Source organism: Microtus oregoni, unplaced genomic scaffold, assembly GCF_018167655.1.
Source record: "Microtus oregoni isolate MIOR12 unplaced genomic scaffold, Mior012 000016F_ref0000370, whole genome shotgun sequence".
In the NCBI taxonomy this organism is placed as follows: domain Eukaryota; kingdom Metazoa; phylum Chordata; class Mammalia; order Rodentia; family Cricetidae; genus Microtus; species Microtus oregoni.
The window spans coordinates 37,395,562-37,419,775 of record NW_024543075.1 but is presented as its reverse complement, the minus strand read 5'-3'; the positions used below and the strand labels follow the sequence as shown (position 1 = coordinate 37,419,775).

General features: G+C 45.1%; 1 protein-coding gene across 5 annotated transcripts in view; it reads left to right on the top strand.

Moving 5' to 3' along the window:
* The window catches only part of Ppfibp2 (PPFIA binding protein 2), a 151,095-nt gene that overhangs the window by 118,868 nt on the left and 8,013 nt on the right, over nucleotides 1-24,214 (top strand). For 4 of the 5 annotated variants that reach the window (XM_041666885.1, XM_041666883.1, XM_041666886.1 and 1 more), the window contains 13 exons: nucleotides 704-815; nucleotides 3,307-3,368; nucleotides 4,327-4,402; nucleotides 5,753-5,856; nucleotides 7,758-7,825; nucleotides 8,506-8,563; nucleotides 9,312-9,353; nucleotides 13,268-13,409; nucleotides 14,364-14,396; nucleotides 14,793-14,934; nucleotides 15,529-15,657; nucleotides 23,498-23,648; nucleotides 23,908-24,019. In XM_041666885.1, the coding sequence (XP_041522819.1) occupies nucleotides 704-815; nucleotides 3,307-3,368; nucleotides 4,327-4,402; nucleotides 5,753-5,856; nucleotides 7,758-7,825; nucleotides 8,506-8,563; nucleotides 9,312-9,353; nucleotides 13,268-13,409; nucleotides 14,364-14,396; nucleotides 14,793-14,934; nucleotides 15,529-15,657; nucleotides 23,498-23,648; nucleotides 23,908-24,019 (1,231 nt within the window). The remainder of the gene's footprint in view (nucleotides 1-703; nucleotides 816-3,306; nucleotides 3,369-4,326; nucleotides 4,403-5,752; nucleotides 5,857-7,757; nucleotides 7,826-8,505; nucleotides 8,564-9,311; nucleotides 9,354-13,267; nucleotides 13,410-14,363; nucleotides 14,397-14,792; nucleotides 14,935-15,528; nucleotides 15,658-23,497; nucleotides 23,649-23,907; nucleotides 24,020-24,214) is intronic. The other variant, XM_041666884.1, reaches the window with a different exon arrangement.

The following is a 24,214-nucleotide window of genomic DNA, read 5'->3' as shown; positions in this document are numbered from 1 at the left end:
TCACCCAAGCTCCCTGCCTTGGCATGCGGACCTGTGAGGTGCCGGCTGCGGAGTCTTTAATGATTCCCAGGTGTGGAGCCCCTCCTGCCAGAAACCACCCAGCCCTTTGCACACTTTTCCTCTTTTAAGTCAGAAAATAACGCAGTGGTTGTATTTGTTGCTGACTTGCTGGTAAGGACCATGAGATTTCAAGTGGCCAGGGTGAGGTTCAGGCCTGGGTCTCCCATTTCTGTGCTTTCTCTCCCCTTCCTACAGTGGCCGCTTCTCCACTTGAAATCTCCATGATTTTCAAGTGTGTGGAAAGACAATGTTACATATAATTGTTACAATGGCATATGAGTATGTGTTTCTTGGGAGAGGAAAGACCACATGCAAAATCAATGGTCCAACAGAGACAGCCTTCCTACTGTATGTAATCCCAGCTCCCAGGTCTCAGTTTTCCCCGGGTTTTACAGAGCAGGGAAGAGAAAGAGCTTGGTCAGATTAGGAAGTGTGGAGATAGAACAAGGTGATGCTAGGTAGGTGAGTGAGATTGTTCTTCAGGGTTCCACCTGGTGGGGTGGGCGTGTACACTGTCACTCCTGCCCTATGCCCTTCGCTCCTGCCTCTCGGGGCCCAGTGCACTCTATGCTGTGATATGAGGTGCTTTGTTATGAGCTAGAAATCTCTCTGACCTGGAAGGGATTCTCTCTTGCTCCCTCAGGCTGAGGTAGCCCAGCTGCAAGAACAGGTGGCCCTAAAAGATGCAGAAATTGAGCGTCTTCACAGCCAACTCTCCCGGAGTGCAGCTCTCCACAGTGACCATGCAGAACGAGGTAACTAAATTGACTGTGACAGAGCATGTTATCTTAGGCCCACTCTTAGAAGTGGACATGTATCTGTGGATAACTGTGTGTGTGTGTGTGTGTGTGTGTGTGTGTGTGTGTGTGTGTGCGCTTATGTGTACATGGGAGCTTGCCTGTGAATCTGAGCTCTGGTGTGGTATCATTGTCATACCCCTCCCTCCTTTATCTAGAACACTCATCTTTGAAGGCTTTTCTTACAATGCTAACTGAAGCTCCATGCAGCCCACACAGCCCCCTCTGGAGCTTTTTTTCCCTAAAACCACCTGATTTTATTGGATTGAAAGGACTTGCTTCGATGTTAGCACCAAAGAGGAGGCTTAGCAGTTCATCCTGCCTGACATTTGTACAAGGCCGCAAGGTTACAGAAAAAAGTCAATTCCTTGTCATCCTTAGAGCCCTAATTAAATGTCATTTCCCAGGAAGCTCCGACTGGCCACCCAGCCTCAAGTGGGTAACACTGCTCTTCTTATTCTTACACTCAGCAGCCTCTTGTTCCTAACATAGCCTACACTATAAATTAGCAGTGCTATATTTTGGGAGGTGTTGGGGCAAGGAATTTTTTTTTTAATCTTTGTTTTAAAACACTTCAGATTGTAGCACAATGTTTGGTCCACTCTGAAACTGAGTCATTGAATGCATAAAATGATACTAGATGTTCCCTGGGCAGTTCAAGTCTTGTTGATTAAAAACAGAAGAAACCCTCAAATATTATTCTTAACATACATAGTATGTTTGTGACAATTCTTCATGGATACAGAAAGAGCACATACACCCCAGCTTCTCTACTCCCCACCTGGGTGCTGAGCAATGTCAGTCCTATGGGTTGCTGCTACTGTCTAGCCTTATCTCTGCCTCACCATTGCCTGGCTTGGCTCTCCAGCTGGAGTGAGGACATTCTGCAGCCTTGTAATAGGAACCTTCCCAAGCTTAGACCGTCATTTATGCTGAGTCAAGTTGGGTTCTGACCAGTTCATCCAACTTTAACAGTATTTATCTGAAATTACCCTCCCCTTCCCATGCCCTTCCCACCTCTGCAAACTGAGTGGCAGAACCGATGCTGGTACCAGAAGCCTAAGACTCCACTCGCTCTGCCATGAGCACCAATAGCTCTTCACACAAAGTCCACACATCTCCTGATGCTGCTTCTTAGTAACAGTCACAGAAGAGACAGGATATCTGTACTTGGGATCCCTTGTCTCTTGTACTGTTCCTATACAATGTCTCTTCCTGCTGCTTATCTCATTTTAGGGTTAAGCAAAGTTTGTTTATTTGTTTTGATTAGAATATCCAGGTCCATGCCAATTCCAAAACCTCCAAGAATCTTGCAAATTGTCTCTTCCTCTTTCAGACATTGGTCACTCTTCAGACCTATTTAGAAAAAGTCAGGCATGTCCCATTGAGTTTAAACTTGGAGAAAGCCTTTATCTTATCTTTCTACCATGGACCCACACAAAGCTCTTACCCATTTGTGACGAAGGGCATTCCTCTCCCTGAACCATAATATTTGTTTTTGTGTATTTATTAGTAGAGCTAAACATTTATTTTTGTTTTGTTGTTTTTACTGTTATGTTTATTTATTTGTGTGTGTGTGTGTGTGTATGTGTGTGCGCACAGCAAGCAGGTACACACATGCCACATTACGTGTGTGGATATCAGATGATAACTTGTGAGAGTCGGTTCTCTCCACTATGTAGATCTTGAGGCTTAAGCTCAAGGTATCAGACACAATGGCAACTGTGTTTACTAATGGAGCCATCTTCCCCTTAATTTTTTTCATTTTGGTTTTGGACTGAGCCCAGGGCCTTGTGCATAGAAGATGCATTGCTCTGTTACTATACCCTATCTCTAGTTATTTTTTTTAGATGGGGTCTTCATAAGTTTTTTAAAAAGGGCTCAGTTCTTAGATATTCTACCTCAGCCTTGAATAGCTATGATTATAGGCCTGTAACTTTTCTTTATAAACATTTCTTTAGTCAGATTTTACAATTTTAAATTTAACCAAGTTACCAAGCCTTTGAATAATGCCCAATGTCCATTTATCATCCATAAATTGTTTTGAGTTTTCTTTTATAAAATTTTCCTTTGCTTCTAGTTTTTCTGAGTCCATGGTCTTTCCCCCAAACTAGTCAGGAGCCTTGGCATATGCCTACATAGAATATGAGTATTTATGTTCTTAGGAGATGCTGTTTATGTTTATTCCTCTCTGTCATTTTTGAGTAAATGCTGTTTTATTTTGCCCCTAGATGCCATCTAGATGAGAAGACAAAGCACTAGGTTATTCATAAATGTATTCAACAGATGTCTAATGAGACCCACTGTGCCAGACACCATCCCAGGTTCCTTCAGCAAATAAAAAGGAGCCACATTCACCCATCAATCTTTATGTTTAAGGACCATCAGCATATGGTAATAGCTGTCAGCGTTTGTACAAATTTTTTTTTCTCTATGTCCATTCTTTTAGACCAAGAAATCCACCGTCTGAAAATGGGCATGGAAACGCTGCTGGTTGCTAATGAGGATAAGGTAAGGCATCCCTGTGCCACCCTGCTCTTTCCTTGTAGGCACCACTGACTCTATTTGGTCCCTGCTGGTCTCTGCTCTACTAGATAGTGGCATGCTGTCATTGACAAGATATGTTACGGTCACAGCTTTTCAGAGGAGACTCATCTTTAGTACATGTTTATAAGCCTGGGAACTTTACCTACACTCAGTTTCCCAAAAGCAACTTAGAGCCCTGCCTGTTCATGGTTGTGTGCTGAAAAAAATACCCCTGTGCTCACTAATGCCAGAACTCTTAGCGAAACTCAGCAACAGCCCTGTGAGTGCAATTTACTCCTCACGGTAGAACTATCATAGTGACACTCTGCAGCATGCCGTGCCTCAGTTTCTCCTGACACCTTACATTCTTCATATCTGATTCCTGCACAATCATAACCTCATCCTCACCTAGCAAAGCACTTAGCTAGTGTCTCTGGAAATCACGGCCCCATATTCTCAGCTGAAGAGAGTGACTCAGAATGCTTGAGAATTTTGCACAGGGTCAGGCAAACTGGTGGATAGCAGACGTACCCACGTATCCCAGGATCTGTGTGACCTGAGTCCCCAGACTATAGCCTTGAAATAATGAATTCTTTCTTGGAATATATTCTGTTGTGTAACGTACTTCAGATTACTAAGGGATGGGTGAGAAAACTGGGATGTGTCTTATGTGTGTAGCCCCAGAGGGTGAGCCAGGAATCAGAAGTGTTCTTCATGCAGGCTGTGTTAGGAGGGTAGGAGACAGAGTTAGACTTCTGCCACCATGGAGGCCTCTGCAGGCTACGTCTATAGCAGCCCATGAGGCAGACCTCTAGGCCTAACTGGACCTTGAATTTCTCTTTTGGAGGTCCTTAGAGGTCTTATATGGGGTTTTCTTGATTGTGTTCCAAATAAAGTTAACCACTGGTGGTGCTAATCTTCATCTGCTCTTCTGCTATGGCAGGACCGTCGGATAGAGGAGCTAAAGGGGCTGTTGAACCAGTACCTAAGAGTGAAGGAGATGGTGATGGCAGTTCAAGGTAAGAGGAGGAGAAACCAACCCATTTCCCCTGAAAGACATTTCATCTCCTGTGTCAGAGGCAGGAGAAATTCTGCTATCAGGTCGCTTGTCCGCTGACGGGAGATGTACTGGAGAGTGGATCTGTGTGTAGATTCTTAGATGGTACAGATGGTGATTTCTAGAAATTTCACCAAATGAAACTTCTAGGAACTTTATAAGAAAATACAGCATTCAGTTTTAGCTCTTGGGAACCCTCCCCATTAGAGGCTGTCAATCTGTCTTCTTAGGATCCACCTCAGAGGGACTGACAGGAGTCAGGCTGGGTCTGTCAGAGACCTCGTGGGTTTCTCACAGGTTCTGAAGTTCCTGACAGGTGTAGAAGACAGCTTGGGGACTCTGTGAGTCTCCAGGTTCCCAGGTTGCTATAGAAAGTCATGTATTTCATGTGTACCCCCCACACAAGTGCAGCATACAGTAGCGCGTGTATTCACATGAGCCCATGCCATGAAATTGGCTCTCCTGGTGGATCCTGCAGGAGCGGTTACGTCGCACAGGAGGGTTGTTTTAAGGATTTCTGATTCTGGCTGAGCTACTTACTCTGTTTGGAAACAAACTTTGTCTCTACTGGGTTAGGAACTGACTGGTTCCTGCCCAAGGAATCTGCCAGGCTCTTGTCTCAGCCTCTTTTCTCTAATTCTTTTGGATCTTGGGCCAGATACCTCATGAGTCCTGGTTGCCCTTTGCCAAGGATTAAGAAAGCTGGAAGCAAGAAGTGGCTTACCTCTGTTCCAGGGATAAACTTTGACCCTAAAGTGACCTTCATGGCAGCCCTTGATTGGACGTCCTGGAGAATTTTTCCAATCACACTATTAACGTGTCTTTATGTAGTAATTGTTCTTTTTATTCTGATAAAATACCAAACAAGAAGTAAGGTAAGAGAGGAAGAATTTATTCGGCTCACTGTTTGAAAACACAGTGTGCCATGGCAGCAGGAGTATGTAGCGATTCCTTGTATTCTGATTGGCCAGGAAGTGGAAAGATTGAACAGTGACCTCCAAGGATCACAGCTCAGCTCAGCAGCCCACATCCTCCAGTGAGGTTCCACCACTGAAAGGTCTCCCAGTTCCCAAAACAGCAACATTGGCCCGCGAAAACCAGACAGGGACACCCCTTACTCAAACCATAGCACTTTCCATGTGTCTTAGTACTTCTGTTTTTGAGCCAGAATGGAGTCAAACCACTAAGCTGAAACAATCCTCCTCTGTATGTGCTAATGAAGATTACACACCATGAGGGCTTCGTGGTATGATTCTTCTGAGCAAGTCTCACAATAGTGATTTGCTACCATTCATTACCTTACTATTTCCAGGGCCTTCCGAGAGAACCCTCTCAATCAATGAAGATGAAATGGAGGGGAGCATCAGAAAACGGAACACTACGAATAAAAACCCTGAGGAAGTACTGAAACAAGAGGTACTGCGCTTCCTTGGTTCAAGGTGTCCTTGGGAGTGTGCCTTGACCTGGGAAGGCATCTGGCAGGCACCTGTCCACTATGTATCTTAACTGATGAATAGTTAAGCCCGGGGAATTGTCCTCAAGCTCCAGCAAGAAGGTTGGGGAACAAGGACCCAGGCTCAGGCCTGAGTTCTGGCTAGGGACGGCATGGTGGCCACTGGGACTCTGAAGGGCGAGAGTTTTCTTCTTTAATTGGCTTTCTGTTTATATTTCCTCCTGGCATGTAGCACAGAACAAGGGTAGTGTTTTATTTACCAAGTCTTCTCCAGAGTCTGATGCTATGACTTATTCCCAGTAGACTTCAGAATATTTGGTTAATAAGTGAGTCCATCTTAAGACACAGGCATCGTCCCCAGCAATGTAGTCCTGCCTCACACACACCTCTGTCAGCCCCTCTAGCCTGCACATGGATTTTCTTCTCTTGCTTTAGAACCTGGTCCTACTCTGTCACTCTCTAGAACTTGGTTAAACACAGATAAGGGAACAGGTTCATAGACAGAGGGCTTGAGGGGGTGGGGCTGCACCAGGGCCAAAAGATTCCTGAGCTCTAGAAATGACTGTTTAACTGTCCAGCTGAATCATTTCTTTAACGAAGGACCAAATGTCTTTCAGTGAAACCCTTCCCCCATTAGTGACTCAATGAAATACATTATGTTGCTGGTAGTTATACCTGAGTAGTAATCAGGACTTGCTCAGTTCGTCTGGTGGTTGCTGCCATGAGCAGTGTGCATGGCTTAGTTCTTACAACACCCTGTAAGGGCTCTTGTTTTACTACAATAAGGCCGAGTTTCAGAGAGGGTGAGTAATAGTCTCTAGGTCACACTGTAGGTGGGTAGCAGAATAAAACTTAAACCAGATCTGTCTGACCAGCAAGCTCCAGTTTTTAATACCTGTGCTATGATGTTAGAGATTTTTCTAGAGAAAGCGAGAAAGACCTGGGGCTTGAGGGAAAAGACAGAGTTCTGTGGTCAGTGCATCAGTGAAGACTCGACTGTGTCCTGTCATTCTCATTGGCTCAGGCTCATCCTGAGATGGTGTTTTCTTTCTTACCTTCCTAATGAACCCCTTCTCACTTCTCGGTATTCAAGCTCAGTGTTCTCTCTTCTGATGCCACCTTACAATCTCCCCATTGAGAGGGATGTTTCTCCCCATTACACCATGTTATGTCATTGCTGTCAGTGCCACAGCAGGTGACATAGTTTCTGTACATTTCCTGCTATAGGATTATTAATCTGCCCCCTGTGGATTGTGCACATCCCTACTATAGGATTATTAATATGCCCCCTGGTGGGGATTATGCAATCCTTACTATAGGATTATTAATCTGCCCCCTGGAGGGGATTATGCACATCCCTACTATAGGATTGTTAATCTGCCCCCTGGTGGTGATTATGCATATTCCGTCTATAGGGTTGATGTGGACGCTTGCTGAGTGACTGTATCACTCATGTCCTCTCAGAGTCTCAGAATTTGACTCTGACTCACTTAAGCCCAAAGAGGGTGTTTTAGGTAGTGTGTGATGGTGACCCACTGAATGAAGAAAGGTAAGAGACAAGCTATGAAAAGACAGAGGCATTGGCAGCCCCCAAGTTCTGGGAGTCTGCTGCTAGGACCTGGACTTATGTCTAAGGTCTAGAGCTTAGGGACAAAGGGTGACTTGACCCTGGTGGCTTGCTATGCTTAACGTCTCTCAGAACTGCTGCATTGCTTGATCCATGATGAGCAAAGCATCCATATGAATGCACCTACCATGGCTGTAGCCACGGGCAGAAATATTTTTCTCAGAGGAGTCATCAGGGGGACGTTTGGTTCCCAAATGATAACTGCCTTCCTTTGCTGCTCTTCTGTTTGTGGAACAGGTACCTCCACGATGCAGCTCTCCCACCCCAGGGCCACCTCCTTTGCCACAGAAATCACTGGAGACCAGGTAGGATAATTGGACAAGATGGTGACTGGGCAGGTGTGGTGAGCATAGCCCCAGGGTTCTGGGCACAGTGTCAAGCCAGTCTCTCCTGGCTACTCAGGGATTTCTCTCCCATAGATTGAGAGTCACTGATATTGAAAAAAGACCAGTCAGGGGACTCATTGGCTATCATCCCTCTATTCCACTGTGGTCACTGATAGCATTACCCCTTAACTATACATTTGATGTTCTTGGCACAATAGCCCCTATGAAGACATGGGTCCTCTGAGTTGAATGCTCAGGGCAGGTAGAGCCAGGATGGAGGCTTGAAGGATCCTAGGTAATGCTTCAAGCTGTGACTGTCTAGTATACTTGACTCCTCTCAAAGGAGGTGCCTGCAGCTTCCTGTCCAGATTGCTTTTGGATATAAATACAAGTCAGCACCAGCATTTTTCCTCCCCCTTGACTTTGCAGACACTGGGTTTCCTCTGGGAGACCCAGGAGTCATCTCTGACCAGTACCGCTCACTGCTGGGCCATTCTTTCCCTAAGGTCTAATATGCGGGTGTGTACTATAAGGGTGATATCTCTGGCCTTCACTCTAAGACAGGCTGCTGGATAAGCACCTGACATGCCCTGTGCATGAGTGACTCTGAGTGACTCCTCCCATGGTCACTGTGATTCCTTTCTTCCGTGTTTATCTAGGGCTCAGAAGAAACTCTCCTGTAGTCTGGAAGACTTGAGACGTGACTCTGGGGATAAGGTCAGCCCATTAACCAGCTGTGCCAAGTGCTGAGTTACTCCTTTAGGCCCAGCACCGGGCTGGGATGCATAAGTGGGCAAAAGCAGGTTTTGGGGAACATGGGAGCAGGACAACAAGGTCAGAGCCATATGCCATGTCAAGCTAGAGCAGATCATGGGATTCTGGCCTCATCTCCCCAGTATGCCTGGGATATCTTCAGGGGTTCTGAATGAAGGAGTAGCCTAGGTAATGGGAGTGATTTCCAGATAATCTAGAGGATTAGAAAGGTAGCTTTAAAAAAGCCTGAAAAGCTCCGAGGAGGACTTTGTAGCCTCCGTGTAAGAATGGACTTGGCCATGTGACTGGGCGCAGTATTGGAGGAAACAATGGGAGGCTTTGAGCCTAGCAATGACTAAGCACAAGTTCTGCCCTGATGGAGCCTCTGGTGAGCCATACTTCATACTGTCTCCTGATCCCCATTAGAGTGACTTGGTGGAGATCCACAGAAATTGGAGTTGACAGCCAATTCTTAGCCATGTGCCTCTTGGTCTATTGGTCAGACTTCTGGCAACTGTCCAGGATATCTTTCATTGACTAGACAGTGTCCTGTTTCCTGCTGTGAGGGGTGATCCTCTAACATGAAGGATGGGATGGTGTCCTTACATCTCAGTGCATCAGATGCAAACAGGCAGGTTGTTCTGAACTACTCAGTGTGACTAACACAGTTTTCTTTTTCTCCTCATGCTCAAATCTTCTTGTCACTCCATAGTGTGTTGATGGGAACCAACTGTCCCTGGTGGGAGAGCCCAAGGTATGTTCATTTATGTCTTCATCACCTATCCTCGGTTGTAGTGTTTGCTAGAGAATTTTAACAAAGTACAGCTTTTGTAGCCTTAAAATATGTTAACTATAAGAGTTAAGAAGGAGTGAGGAAAGAGGAAATGTCATTGTTGTATACTCCATATGCATAATGCACTTTCTCTGCCATTATCTGTGGTATGTCATTTATCATGATCACCTCTGCTTTGATGAAGGGCTCTAGGTTTAGTTAGTATATAGGAGGTGTAGTCTTGTACACAGAAGAATGTTGACAGAACTCCTCTCCTGTGCTGAGATGCCATGGTTAAAAACATAGGTGTGCACACAGGCTGCCTTCAGTGGACAAGTTATGTTATAAAAGCTCCATTAAACCCTTTTCTCCTAGAATACCGCAGTGGCAGATGATGGCAGTTTTAGGCTGATAGACATAGACCAATATTGAGCCCATGGTAAACCGAAGCCTCATATCATTAGTGTCAGCCCCACCCAGTCACCATCTGTAGCATTTTAAGGGGAATGTGCTGTGCATCGCCCTGCTGTCTCCTCTGCCTTGCGGAGGAGACACGAGACTTCACTGCATGCTTTCTCACCACCATGGCAGCATGGGGGCATTTCTGCTCTTCTCACTCTTTGTGGAAGAAAGACTGTATCTATAGCCTCATATCTTGGTAAAAGGCTTCTCTTTGCTTCAGTACTTATGGTAGTCAGTGCTATAGTTAGCCAGCCGTTCCTTGAGCCATAGAGATTGGTGAGCAAATGTCTCTGCCTGATCTTCTGTCCTAAAGCTATGTTTTGTGGCTCCTTGGTAAAGCTCTGGGGCCCAGCCATTCCTCCTCCAGCCTCAGCTTCAGAGAAGCCATTCACACTTATCTCTAAATAACAGATGTAAGGCCACTTACATCTCTTTGGCTGCAGCTGCTTCATCCTTCATGCTTTAAGACCCTGAGCTGCTTACTGTGGAAGATGATGCAGGAGTGCTTACACAGAGTGCATATTCCAGGCTAAACCTAGCTCTCCCGCTCCTCTGATCAGAATTACAATCTTGTGAAACCTCACTTAGCTCAACCTGTCCACCTCTTCCCTCCATATACACACCACCTCATCCCACCACCGTTCCACAGGTACAGTAGTTTTTCCACAGCATCTCCTTACTGTGGTCGTTGAGTTTAAACTAAGGCTTTTTATTCCGGAGTGTTCCTTATGCCACAGTCACCCTTGCATTCTAGCTGCTACCCATGACTCCTGCACCCCTGACTTGTTCTCCTGTGGAATGAGTTCGTCTCTCCCATTGCCATCACTCTAGAATTGAGTTTCTCCAGCCCCCTGTGTGTGCCTTCTTCTCAGCGCTGTACATTGTCTTCCCCTGTATGTGGGTCAGCAAACTTTAAATTGTACCCTGGGACAGATAGGCGTGACATTCTACATGCAGCCTGTGGTATGCTTTTCTGGATCTAGGGTCCTTCATTGCTGGCCCCTTGGACCTGGCCTCTTCGTTGTCTGGGCTTCTGTTTGTCTGCTGGAAGCTGTTCGCTGGGCTCTGGGCATACTGTTTTCAACTAGTCCAAGAGAGGAATTATTATTTCCCTATTAGAAATGATTGAATAGAGGGTTTGAGAGGTTAAAAAGAAAGGGCTTTCCCTGAACCATTCTGACCCAAAACTTAGTTGTCTGTGTTGGCAGGCCACCCCTTTGTTCTGATTTAAAGCAGGTGGGTTCTGCTCTGCTCTTTGGCTCTCCAGTGCTGGGGTTATACTTGAAGACAGGAAACAGGACTGAGGTCAGGTATTCCTGTCTCCTTCCTGTCCTGCCTTGACATGGCCCTTCTTTCTCCAACAGCTTTACTTCTTGGCTAAAGCAGAACTCAGAGAGCCGACTCCATTGCTCTCTGTTCCCTATGGGTCTGGAGCCTAAGCCATCCTTGGTTAGGGAATATCTGTTTGTACATCAGCTCTTCAGAAGAATATCTGTTTCCTCATCACTCTCTGGGTGGTCATGGTCAGAGTCTTTCTGCTGACCTGGCCTTATATTAGAGACTCTTAGATGCTGACAACCAAAAACCCATATTGAAAGTCCTTGCCCATTTTGTATTTCTTATGTAAGATGGAACTTGGTGTCAGGCTCTTTGATTCTCTAGTCTTAAAAACAAAACAACTATGTTCTTGTGTCTGTGCGTACCAGTGCATTGGAGGTCAACTTAGGGTAGCTGATTTTCACTGAAGCAGGACCTCTTGTTTCTGTTGCTGCCTCCCCACTGCAGGCTGACAGACTTTCAAATTTCTGGGAGATTCTCCTGTCTCTGTCTCACATCTCATAAAAAAAATGCTGGGATTATATGTATACCACTATGTCTGGCTCTTTATGTGGGTTCTAGGAATTGAACTTGGGTCACTGGGCCTATGTAGCTAGTACCTTTAATTACAAAGCCATCTCTCCAGCCCACAGTTCTGTTTTGACTACTCCCTTCCCATGGTCTGAGTCTGACTAAATATTAGAATAATCCAAGACGCTTGTTAAAAATACAGACTCCTGAAGTGGGTGCATTTTCAGAGGAGCCGATTCACGGGGCCAGGGAGGAGCCTGGGCGTTGGTGTTGTCTCTGATAGTTGCCTCAGGGAAGAGTGAGGCAGCTGCCAGCGAATGAGCTAGCCCAGGGAAGCCGCTGGGCTGGTCCACAGGTCTGATCATGCCTGACCTCTCTGCCCTGCAGGTCATCACAAGCTTGAAGATGCCATGCTTTCATCTCTGGAGGTTCTGACGTGGCTACCCACGGACCAGACCTCTTTAACAGTCTTGTCTCCTCTGTCCGTATTTCTCCTCCCTAAGCTCATCTGGGAGGCGCTTGTCATTGCGCAGTGAATGAACTGAATTTCAAACAGCTGCCAGGACATGGAAGCAAACTGAATTCAGAAATGCAATGCTCACTTGGCTTTCAGTGAACGAAGCTTCAAAAGGCGCCTTGGTCTTGGCAGCCATCCAATCCCACTCTGACTTTAAATTGGTTCTACCTCTCATAATACTTTTCTTCTGGGTCCAATCCAGTGATCTGTAGTTGATGTCATCTTATTTTCTCTGTATTCTCACATTTGCAATGCATTTTATATGTTTTCCTCAGGCATGTAGCGTTAGTGATCTTTATATACTTCTTGACAAAATAAATGCTAACCTTTCTCTCTAAATCAGCCTGCTTCTTTGGGGTTTATTTTTAGACAGGATCCAAGCACAGGGCTTGTTGCACCAAAGTGGATGATTCTAAGTTCCTCATGGAACTGGGCTGGATTGTAGCCTCTAGCCCCCCAAATGTATATTTAGGTTCTTGGCCTGTCTTAATATAACATTGGGCTAAATAACCATTATCACATCACAGACATTTCCTGCTCTCTCATATAGGTGCTGCACCATGGCCTTCCATCAGTCATGGTCTGTATAATCTGTGCTCATGGCAAAGCCCTTGGAGAGATCTGCCTAGGTCTGGTATGACCAGGGGTCTTACCTAGGAAAAGCTCTCTTCCCTGGATGTAGGAAAGCAAGTATGGGGATAGCAGGGACATCCAGACCAGACTACCATTGCTCTCCTCTCCCACCAGCTAACTGTGGCTTGTGTTTTTGAGGAGCCCGGGGGAACACATGACTATGAATTCACTAAACCTCTGTCATGGGAGACATGTCACAGGTCTCTCTTTTGTGAGCACTTACAGTTATCTCTGGATTTGGGTTTGATGCCATCTCTGTCTTATTGTTTGGGTAAATCTTTACCTTTCTCCTGAACTAGGAAAAGCAATCTTGGAAGGATCTTTGAGACAAACTAAATAAAAGTGACTCTTGAAGAAAGGGTTTATGCACACACAGACTTGCTGACTGGTTTGAGCTGAAGTCTGATGGTTAATTTGGCATCTTTCTTTCCAATAGGACAGCTCTTTCCCAGCGGAGCAGAAATACCCTACATTACCTGGGAAGCTCTCAGGCACCACGCCCAATGGAGAAGCTGCCAAGTCTCCTCCCACTGCCTCCTCCCAGCCTGACTCTTCAGGGAGCAGCCTGCTGAGGCTGAGTAAGTATCCAGCCCTTGGGTTGGTAGCCTCAGGAACTCCGTCCTTAACACATTAACTGTAGCTATAACTGCAGCCCACAATAGAAGTGGTTGGGGTTGTTCCTGGGCGAGTTGTGTTCCACAGTGGCTCCACTTTTAAAGATTCGCTGCGTGGATAAGCTGCTTCTCGAGTTATTGTACCTCCATTTTCCCCTCTGTCCATTCTTCCTCGAGTCCCTGCCTGTCCTCCCCACTATTGCTTTTTCTCACGCTCTTAGACATTTCCATTTATTCTTCATGACCTGCTTTCTTCATTTGTCATCCTGGTCTTCTCTCTCCCATGTCTGCCATTGATATGGCCCATGTTGCCAATAGACTGACAGTATACAGACTCCCAAGTCAGAGTAGTTCAGATTCAGTCAGCAGCAGAGGATTTGATGTGGTCTAGGAGTGAATACTTTGGTGTTCAGAGATCTCCCTTCCTACCCCTAATTCCTCCACCTCCTTATGCCCTGGGCCACCTCATGCTTTAGTTCTTGAAACCCACGTCTGCACTGGGCTTCCATAGCTCCAAATAAACCCTTAAATAATTGTGTTCAGTTAGACTCAGACTGTTCCAAGTCATTTAGTATGAGTTCTGGCACCTATGCAGAGGCCGCCTATGACAAAGAATATCTTCCCCCCACCCCCGCTGTCTGGCTGCTGATCCTCCCTCCCTGCCTGTGGACACCTCAGGTTGTAAGGAAGTGGCACCAGGATCCTTTGGCCTGATGCCTTCTCTCAGCGTGCTGATTCTGTGGACCAGACTTGGTCACCCTTTGCCTTGTCCTTTGTGGGGTTGTTTTCTTTTCTGTTTGAGTTTTTCTCTTTTGCTCGATGATACTCTTTTTATTTCTTTGCTCCCCGTTACTGTTGGGCTGGACTTTGGCCTCTCTTGCTTCTTCATGTGGCTTCTCTGCTTCTGGCTTGCCGGAGATCGCGGCTGGAGTGTCAGTGCTCCCGTATTAGGTACTGTGACTATTCCAGGTGAGACAGAATGTGAGAATTCCTTGGTTTCCCATTTCTGATGCCCTGCCCACATGATGCCCTGCCCACATTCCAAAGTATCCCTCCCATTAAATAGTAAGTTCCTTGTGGAAATAGTTTACAATTACTTGGGCCCTAAAACCTTAGAATTGAAAACGTTAAATCATCTAGATTTGGCCTTATCAGTTCTTAGTGAGAGGCCTTGAAGGTGTCCCAAGCTCTTTAGGCTCCTGGTGCCTTGATATGAAGCTCTGTCCTAAGGGCAACACTGGGAAGAATGTTCTGGACTCCTACAGAAGGATAGCTCTGGTGTAGGGGTGGGGTTCCAAAGGTTCTCCTCATTCTCATTCATATACTTTTCAATCCTGCCCACCTTAGGAGAGACAGAAAGTGGCTGGGAAGATACAGGCGTGACCAATGAACTCTCCTCTACTTCATCTGGTACTGAGTCCAGCCCCCAGTCTCCCTTGACACCAGATGGCAAACGGAGCCCCAAAGGCATCAAGAAATTCTGGGGAAAGTAAGTTGATAGTAATGGCTGTAATTTTGTGCGTAGACAGGCAGATGCTGTGTGAGTTCCTACTCTGCCACACGTTAGCATAGCTGCAGAAACAGAATAGTCACATTCAGAGAGAAGAATGTGAGTTGTTTTGCAGGACTCAGAGAAATGTGACAGGCAGTAGTTAAACAGCTAGTTGCCGCGTGTCTTTCATTCTGGGCATCCATATATCCCACATATCCTGCTCCCGTTCTCAGCAGATTACACTACCTGGGCTTCTGGGGAGGCACAGATGAGACCAGGCTCTTCTTTTCTTAGGAGCCAGTCTGTGTCTTAAAATCTTTTAAAGACCGAAAGCTGAGTACTTGCTAGTCCAACTGATTTATTCTGAACAGAGGCAGAAGCTGGAGCCTCCTCAAAGACATCAGCCTTTGATCCCATAAGGAGTGGCCCAAAGCCCAGAGTTGGGTTAGAATTGAATCTCAGAGTCTGGCGGAAGCACTGTTGCAGGTCATCTTCTTTGGCTTCAGGACAGGGACTCGGAAGGGTATTGCCTGAGTCCTGAGCCTGGCCTGCCTAGCCCTCACAGTCTTTTGTGGATTCCTCTCCACACAGAATCCGAAGAACTCAGTCGGGAAATTTCAACACTGATGCACCAGGGATGGCAGAGTTTCGACGAGGTGGGCTCCGGGCGACTGCAGGCCCAAGACTTTCTAGGACCAGGGATGCCAAGGGCCAGAAATGGTAAGACTATTTAGCCCATCTTCAAAGAGCTTTGTGAAAACCTAGCCAGGATGCAGTGTGAGCAGGGCTGGTGTCCCATAGTATCAGGCTAAAAGCCTGGACCCCTTCATATAGGCCTGATTTATTGCCCGCACTCACAGGAACTGAGGTAAAGAAGCAGGAGATTCCCTGCAGCTGGCGTGGTTGGGGTAGAAAGGCTGTATTCGCTACTTTTCTGTCTTTTGCAAACACCAAACCTGATAAAAGCAACTTGAGAAAGGAGCTCTCTCTGGCTTACAGCCCACCACAATGGGGAAGGCACGGTGGCAGGAGCTTAGCCAGGAAGCAGAAAGAGATGAGATAAATGCTGATGTCAGCTAACTCCCTCCTCTTGGTCCAGCCTGGGACCCAACTGATGGAATGATGCTACCTAAATTTAGGTTGAGTCTTGCTGCCTCTATTAACCCAACCCGGAATCTCTCATAGAAGTACCCACAGATTTGTCTTCAAGATGATAACAGATCCTATCAGGTTGACAGCATCAGCCATCAGAAGGGCTGTTGATGGCTCTGCTCCACTGTCACTCAGTGTCAGTAATACCTTTCACACTGGACTCTTGAGTTCTTGTGAAGCCAATCCGAGCAGACTCTGGAATCCCGAAGCTTGGTTGCTGTCTCTACTTAACCACCCCTAACTGCAAGCTGCACGCTGTTACCTGGCCTCTGCCCCTCCACTCCTCACTTGTGAAGTGGGGATCGAAAATAAATATTAAAGTTTTTATGAGAATTGTGTGAGCTACTGCACATCTAACTCAATCATAAGCCACATGCCCACACAGAGGTCAATATCCTCTTGGCTTTGGAGAGTCTTGGGCAGCCTGCATTTTCCAGTATCCCTCATAACTGTACTGCAGCGAAGTTCACTGAAGGGTGCTAAAGTTTGAGGGACATGGACACCAAAATGCTAAGTTTTACATGACTGTCCCATCATGCTCTAGTAAAATATACACAAAACCTGCAAGTCTGTTGGGAGGTGTCCGGGATGGAACTCTTCTGTTACTCCTCGTGCTCTCCTTTTCTGAGAGATCGTCTCCAACAAACCTGTACTTGTGGATCCTGCTCACGTTTGGTGAAACCCTTTTCCGTATGAACAGTCCCTGTGACACAGGCCCCTCCAGCTGTATCTCTGGAAGCCCGATTTGAGGAGCCAGCGTTGGTACTGTTAGGTCTTCCACAGAACTGGATTGTGCTAGTTAAAATCTAACCAAAGGGAAACAAATTCTCCTGTTTGCCCTCAGGATTGGCACACACCAGGGAGAGAGGTTCCAGAGGTGTTCACGGGGCAAATTCTAGTTCCCAGAAACAACACAGTTTTCTTGAAACATGTTCTGTTGTTCACAGACCTTCTGTGTGCCTCCCTTCCTGGAAGGGATCCTTAACTTACTGCCACTCTGTTTCCAAGACTGCCAGATCGTCCTAAGATCATCGTAGTGTTTGAGACACAGGACCTTTTTCTTTTTAATCTCGCATTGATGAGTATCAAAGGAGGAGGATGGTGGTGACCCTTCTAATCTCAGATGTAGATTTATCCTCAGGAAATCACAGCCTCTGGGGGCCTAGAGGACCCAACAGCACAATCTAAAAAGCTGTCGATCAATTTGGAGCCAAAGAAAGCTTATCTGTAAATTCCAAAATTAGATATTGTCATTTTCCTAGCAACTTTTCTAATTTAGACACTTTGTTTCTGGATTTTCAGAGATGGGAAAGTAAGGGTACAGAAAACTTTAGTGCTGTATCGTTACAGATTGAGTGTAGCAGGGGAATGTTTGCACAGGGTAGAAGAACATGTATTACAGCAGCAGGCCTTTCCCTAGCCAGTTTGCTGTGTTCCTGTCACTCTGGGGCCTGGGGGAGCAATATCAGGCGTTCCGCTGCAATGTCTTTGTGCTTTGTCTACCGTGACAATGGTTGATGTAAGGATGAATGACGAGGTCCTGGTGAGCTTGCTTTGTTTATCTTTACTATGCATATGGTAGCAACTGTGAATTGCCCTGGGAAGAGAAAGACTGTCACTACCCTTAAGGAGAATATAATTATATGCCAATGCCCTCTGCCATGTAATTTTTAGATATTTAATACATAATGTTTTAGAAGAAGTAGCCACTAGTATTCTCTTGGAGAAAGCGCTCCATTCCTGAGTACTCTCAGCACCAGTTCTTTTCCAATGAAAATTATATATTTTGGAAAGTTTTGACATGTTTTATAGAAAATTTCAGATCATGGAAAAACAATTTTTATTGTTTCATTGCCCCAGGTAAGGTCTTGCTGATTTTTATCATATAGCACACAGTACAGAGAACCTTTTGCCTATAATCAGTGGCTGTTATATCTTCTGGCCGCCCAGACCCAAATAATCAGGCTAAAACTGTATACACAGTTTGGCTAATGGCTCAGGCATATTTCTAGCTAGCTCTTACATCTTTAATTAACCCATTTCTATTAATCTCTGTATCACCATGAGGCTGTGGATTACCAGAAAGGTTCTGGTGTCTGTTCCTTCGGCAGCTACATGGCATCTCCTGACTCCACCATCTTTTCTCCAGCATTCGGTTTAGTTTTCCCATCTAGCTGTATTCTGCCCTGTCATAGGCCAAAGCAGCTTCTTTATTAACCAATGGTAATAAGACATACTTATATCATACAGAGGAGAATCCCATATCGGTTGCCACTATAGCCTTACCAAAATTGTGCATTCAAGTTTTTTCTGTTTAATTGTCTCTCTTCTTATAGACTGCCAGAAACTTAGTTTTTTTCCAGTTTAATTTTCCCATTTGTTGGTTTAGATTGTGAATTTTCTGTATTGTAGGCTAGTTTTAATTAATATCTTTATTGTAAACTTCTTCCTATTCTCTGCATATTGAAGTTAAGCCATGTCTGGTAATTATGGCTTGGGGCTTATACCAGAATTTCACTTTTGTTAGTGGTACTTTGATAAATGGAACTTTTATATTTATATATGACGAGGAGCTTTGATTTCTTCTGGTTAGGGAACAAAGTTTAGTCAGATAGCTAGGTTGGTCTCAAATTCAAGATGCCCCTGCCTCAGCCTCCCAAGTGTTAGGATTACAGGCTTGTGCTGGCACACAGCAACTTTTCTTTTGGTATTCATTATTTTGTTTGACTTTTTTCTCACAATATTTAATGGCTGTATTTAAATAATTTACTTGGGGATTCATTTGAGCGTGTATGTTTAATGTGAATTTATTTATTTTTTTCTCCTCAAGAAAAGGTCGTGTGTAAGGCAGACAGTTTCTGGAGCCATATGTTGGATCCCGTCTGTCTTAGTTACTTTCTGTTGCTGTGGTAAAACCCCATGACCAAGGCAACACATAGAAGGATAAGGTTTCAGACGGTGGGAGTCCATCATGATAGGAGATTGTGGTAGCAGGTGGCAGGCATGGCAGGAGGAACAGCGCAAGCAAGAAGCAGAGAAATCTCAAAGCTATCCCCAGTAACACACTTCTCTCCAGCAAGCCTGGACCTCCTAAACCTACCCACGCAGTGCCACCAATGGGGGACCAAGTGTTCACATCTGAGCCCATGTGGCACATTCTCAGTTTCATGTATGTGTGGTGGGTACATTCTCATTCTGACCACACACCATCCTTGTAGGTTTCCCAAGCTCTGGTGTCTTGAGAACATTGTCCTCAGGACTTCAGCATTATGAGGCATCTCTAAGCAGATGCTCCCACCTCAGAGATGTTTGTTTGCCCTTTCCTTCCCATGCTCACTGTCAGAGTCAGATTCATTCAAAAGGTTCAGAGAGGATCCAATCAGAGTTGAACCAGGTGCTTTGAAACTGTTAACACTGCTCACTGTTCTTGCTCCCATGTTCTAACTCTGCACTATCCCTTGCACTGGATGATAATAGAAGTGATAGCCATTTATATCAGAATTCTACCTTTGATAAGTGAATATTTTCTACTTATATATAATGAGGTTCATTGACTTCTTTGTTTTTGTTTGGTGGAATAGTGTTTAGTTAAATAGTCAGGCTGGTCTCAAATTTAAGTTGTTCCTGCCTCAGCTTCCCAACTGGGGAACTGGTTAAGGGCAAGCTGAGTTGGAGAGCCACTTAGTTCATACTTTCTATACTTTCTAGGCTAAGCGTATGTGATTCAAGGCACCTCATGTTGTGTTTACTTTGACTTAATGAGCTGTCCTAATGGACAGATGTCTTCCCTGGTTACTCGTACTCTTTGCTGAGCTGGTTTCTCAGCATGCTAATGTGAAGGCGCAAATCAGAGGTCACGCCATAGTAGGAATGTGGCCATGGCCTCTGCACTGCAAGTTTGGGATAGTTGGAACAAAACCCAGGTGAATACATACAAAACCAGAATCAAGTCTGGAAACTTCTCCCCGTCATCAGACATGCACAGCCCTAAGCAGAATTCCCCTGTGTCAGGAGTGTGCTTGCTAATAAAGTATGCAATTGCAATTGTGCCCTGTGTTCTCCTCCACCTTGGGAATGACATGTTTGATCCCCTCAGTTACATTACTTTATTGCAACGTAGAAAGGTGGTTTTGGCATCTTTTCTCAGAATGACCTTTCTAGTGTGCTCAGCCATGGCCTTGGCAGAGCGGATGGGAGATCCTGTCCCTGAACAATGTTGCTGTGCTGGGTCTGATACTACAGGGTGGGAAGATGTACAGAAGAGTGAGTGGGAAGACCCTAAAAGTACAGACAGCTGTACCTGCAAACAAGAGCTTTCCAGTTATTATCTCGGGAGCATTTACTTCCCTCTTTCAGAGCGGAAATGTCCCTCTGATATGTAGAATAGTTTCCTCAGTTTCCAGAAATGAAAGAGTGAATGAAATGAAACCCTGTACACACGTGAAGCAAAAGTGATAGAGTGAACATTGATCTCGAGAGAAATTCTCATGTTAAGAAGCAAGTGCAGGCTGAGGGTGTGCTTCAGCCAGTAGTGCGCCTGCTATGCAAGCATGGGGACTTGAGTTGAGACCCCAGTGCCAGGTAAAAGCCAAGAGGGGTGGCACATGTCTGTGTGCCACCCTAGTGCTGGAGGGAACTCAGTGGCCAGCCAGTTTAGCCAGTTGGTGGGTGCAGGTTTCCTTGAGAGGCCCTGACTGAAAATGTAAGGTAACATACAGTGCATACACGTGTATATGCCCACACATGAGTGCAGCATGCATGTCTGCATGCACATGCAAAAGAAACAAGTTATAAAGCTGGGTATGGTGGCTCATATTTATATTGCCAGCGTTTAAAAGGTGTGTTGCCAAGAACTCAAGGCCAGGATGAGGCCTTATCTCAATGCACTAAACACTAAAATAAAACAAAGCAAATTATAAGTCAAAATGCCAGATCCCATCCAGAGCAGTAAAGGCAAGAGACAGACTTCATACAGAAGTGACATAGAAAATTAAGATTAATTTAAAGTAAGTCACTAGAACTCACTGTGAAAAGGTTGTCATTTCTTGCTTGTTTTATGTCCTGTGCTGACATCAATAAAGACAACATAAATCTGATTCCCCTGCTTGAGGGACAAAGACAATACACAGCTTAAGGGGTCTCGTCAACTCGGAGTCTAAGATTGGCCACCGCACTGTAAGTTCTGAGCTGTGTGGTGTTATCGTTCATATGTTACTTAGTAGAAATTTTCTGAAATGTCACCAGTGGTTCTGGAGCTGATGTTATTTCTTAGTTCTTATAATAAAAAAAATGAGGGCAGGTGATATAGCTGTATTGTAGAGTGCTTGCCTAGCATGTATAGAGTCCTGAGCTCCACAACCAGCCCTGCACTAAGTGGGCATACTGCTGCACACCCGTAATCCCAGCAATCCTGGGTTGGAGCAGACAGAAGGATCAGAAGTTCAAGGTCATCCTAGGCTGCATATTGAGTCTGAGGTCAGGTTAAGCTGCATTAGATCCTGTCTCAAAAAGTAGATAAGAGTTAGCAGTCAAGCTAGAAAACGGAGCGAGTGTAGTTCTGTTTCATAGACCTGTACAGAGCTATGGGTACATGAAGTGGGCGGAGTACACACCTTAAAGGGGAGAGCGAAAGGTACTACAGAGCTGTGTTTAGGAATTCATTTAAAGTTTTTGAATTTTGTGGCAAATTTCATTATGTTAAACTTGTAATTTTCTACAATGTTTTATCATTCCAAATATTCCCTAATTATATATTCAACTTTTATAATTTCTATACAGAAGGTACCCGATTTCTACAAATTTTACTTTTATAAAACCCGAGTCTGAACCTGTTTGAGCCCTGATGAAAGCCAAGCTCTAGGCTGGGAGTGTTCTGTACCTATCCCAGTATTTATTCTAGAATGCTGGTTTCTTTCTAGTCTCTAAGATATTTCCCTGTTTAAGGACAGCTTAGCCAGGTATTCAAAAAGTTCTTACAACCATTCCTGCATAGCAGGGGTGCAGCTGACCCTAGGTATCCAGGACTTGTGTAACTGCCGAAAGTGAACAAAGCTGGACAATGTAGGTACTCCTACAATGGTTACCTAGACTGTTCTGAATCTGCATGGACCTTTTCCTTAACAATAAAAATTTTCTCTAACAATAAAATGTAACACCTACACACGCCGTTTGTTCTGCATTGGGTGTGGCAAGTAATCCAGGTATTATTCAAAGTATTTGGGAAGGTGTGTATAGGATTTATGTAAACACTGCATTTTCTATCTGGGGCTGGAACATCCAGCTAAAATCCATCCTCCTTGAGTACCAGAGGAGAATTGTTCTTTGCTGGAAGGGAATCTCTCAATAACTATCCTCCTAGATTCATAAATCCCCAGTTATATTTAAAACTGAAAATGAAGTTTTGTCCACCCTTTCCCATGCCTCGGTTGGGATTTCAAATTTGCCATTACATTCACACTTCAAATGAAAAATTGATGTCCTTAAGAATGATGGTTTTTAATACCTAGTCTAAGAACATGACTTGGCTCTTTATTTATTTATGCCTTCTCTTATGTTGCTCAGTTGAGTGTTACAGCTCCGTTACCCCATTCCACCTCCACTCCAGCCTCATACACAGCAGAGTGTCTCACCCCCCTTAAGGCAGCTCCTAGAGAGGTTATGATTCTAGCTGGTTTGGTGGGGGTGTTTTTCATTATTAACAAAAGCCATAGTATCTGTTTGGGTGATATCTAGAAAATGATGTTTGCGTGTAGTGCTCATTCCATATGCATATATGTATTCATTTCTTTCCTGCTTCCAGCCACTGGCCTCTCGTGTGTCATGCAGGAAGCCGTGTATCTGGGAGAATTGAGTTCTTTATTTTTGCTTTTCTACAGCTGTACCACTTTTATGCAGTCTTTCTTGAGTAATCTCTCAGATGGATTTATTAATAAGCACTGATAGACACAGGCACGTATGCCTTTCTGTTGATAATAGTGGAAATGACCCTAGTATTTCATCAGTGAATAAGGTATTCACTCTTAGAAGTTAGATGAGCTTTGGCTTGGGTTTTCCCTCTTTTTTGTGTTAAAGAGAAAACTGGCTTTTCCTAGTTTCTAAGCATTTCCCAAAAAGTGTTGAGTCTTACAGACAAAATTATTTGATCCTAAGTGTTCATAGTGCATTTCCGGACCTGTGTGAACTAAGCAGTCCCTGGGGATTATGGGGGCTATCCCATGCTCGGAAAAGCTGCAGTTGAAACATAAAACCTCTTACTAAGGTGGCTCTAGAGTCTTACAAATGTGGGTGGGTTATGCTAGAATGCCTTTTACCATGTTGCCTCTTCTTTAAAGGAGTTTTTCTGAGACTTTGTGCTGTGCAAAGCCCCCTATTCCTTAAAACAGAAGCATGTTCTTCTTCTGCTTCCCAGTGATGCCAATGCCCCTTTTGCCCAGTGGAGCACAGAGCGTGTATGTGCATGGCTAGAGGATTTCGGCCTGGCTCAGTATGTGATTTTTGCCAGACAGTGGGTGACATCTGGCCATACGCTACTGACAGCTACCCCTCAGGACATGGAAAAGGTAAGGACTGAGCATGAGGAAGAGCTGCCCTATTTTCCCTCAGGCCAATGCATGGGAACTAGTGATGGCCTCCATCTACCCCATACACATAAGGTGAGCAGGGAAGGCCGAGATTCCCTACTGCTATAGCTTAATATCCCAGGGCACTGGGCAAAGATCTACCACCACCCTCGAGAACATCTCCATCCTGACATGACATCCACTGAGCACCGAGTTGTCTGCCAGACCTTCACATGTGGTCTTCATCTTTTGATTTTAGGAGCTAGGGATTAAACACCCGCTCCATAGGAAGAAGCTGGTTTTAGCAGTGAAAGCTATCAACGCCAAGCAAGAAGAGAAGTCCGCGTTGCTTGACCACATTTGGGTGACACGTAAGGACAGGCATATATTTATTAAGAATGTTTCTGGCTGTTCCGAAGGGCAAAAGAGTGTCCCATTGATTGTATGCCCAAGGATGCGGCTTTCTTATGAAAGGTGGGTGGGTTCCTAATGCTTTGGAATGAAGTGAGAGCCTCAGCATGGTCATTTGTCACCATTCCCCTCGGCACCCACATTGTCTGTTCTCA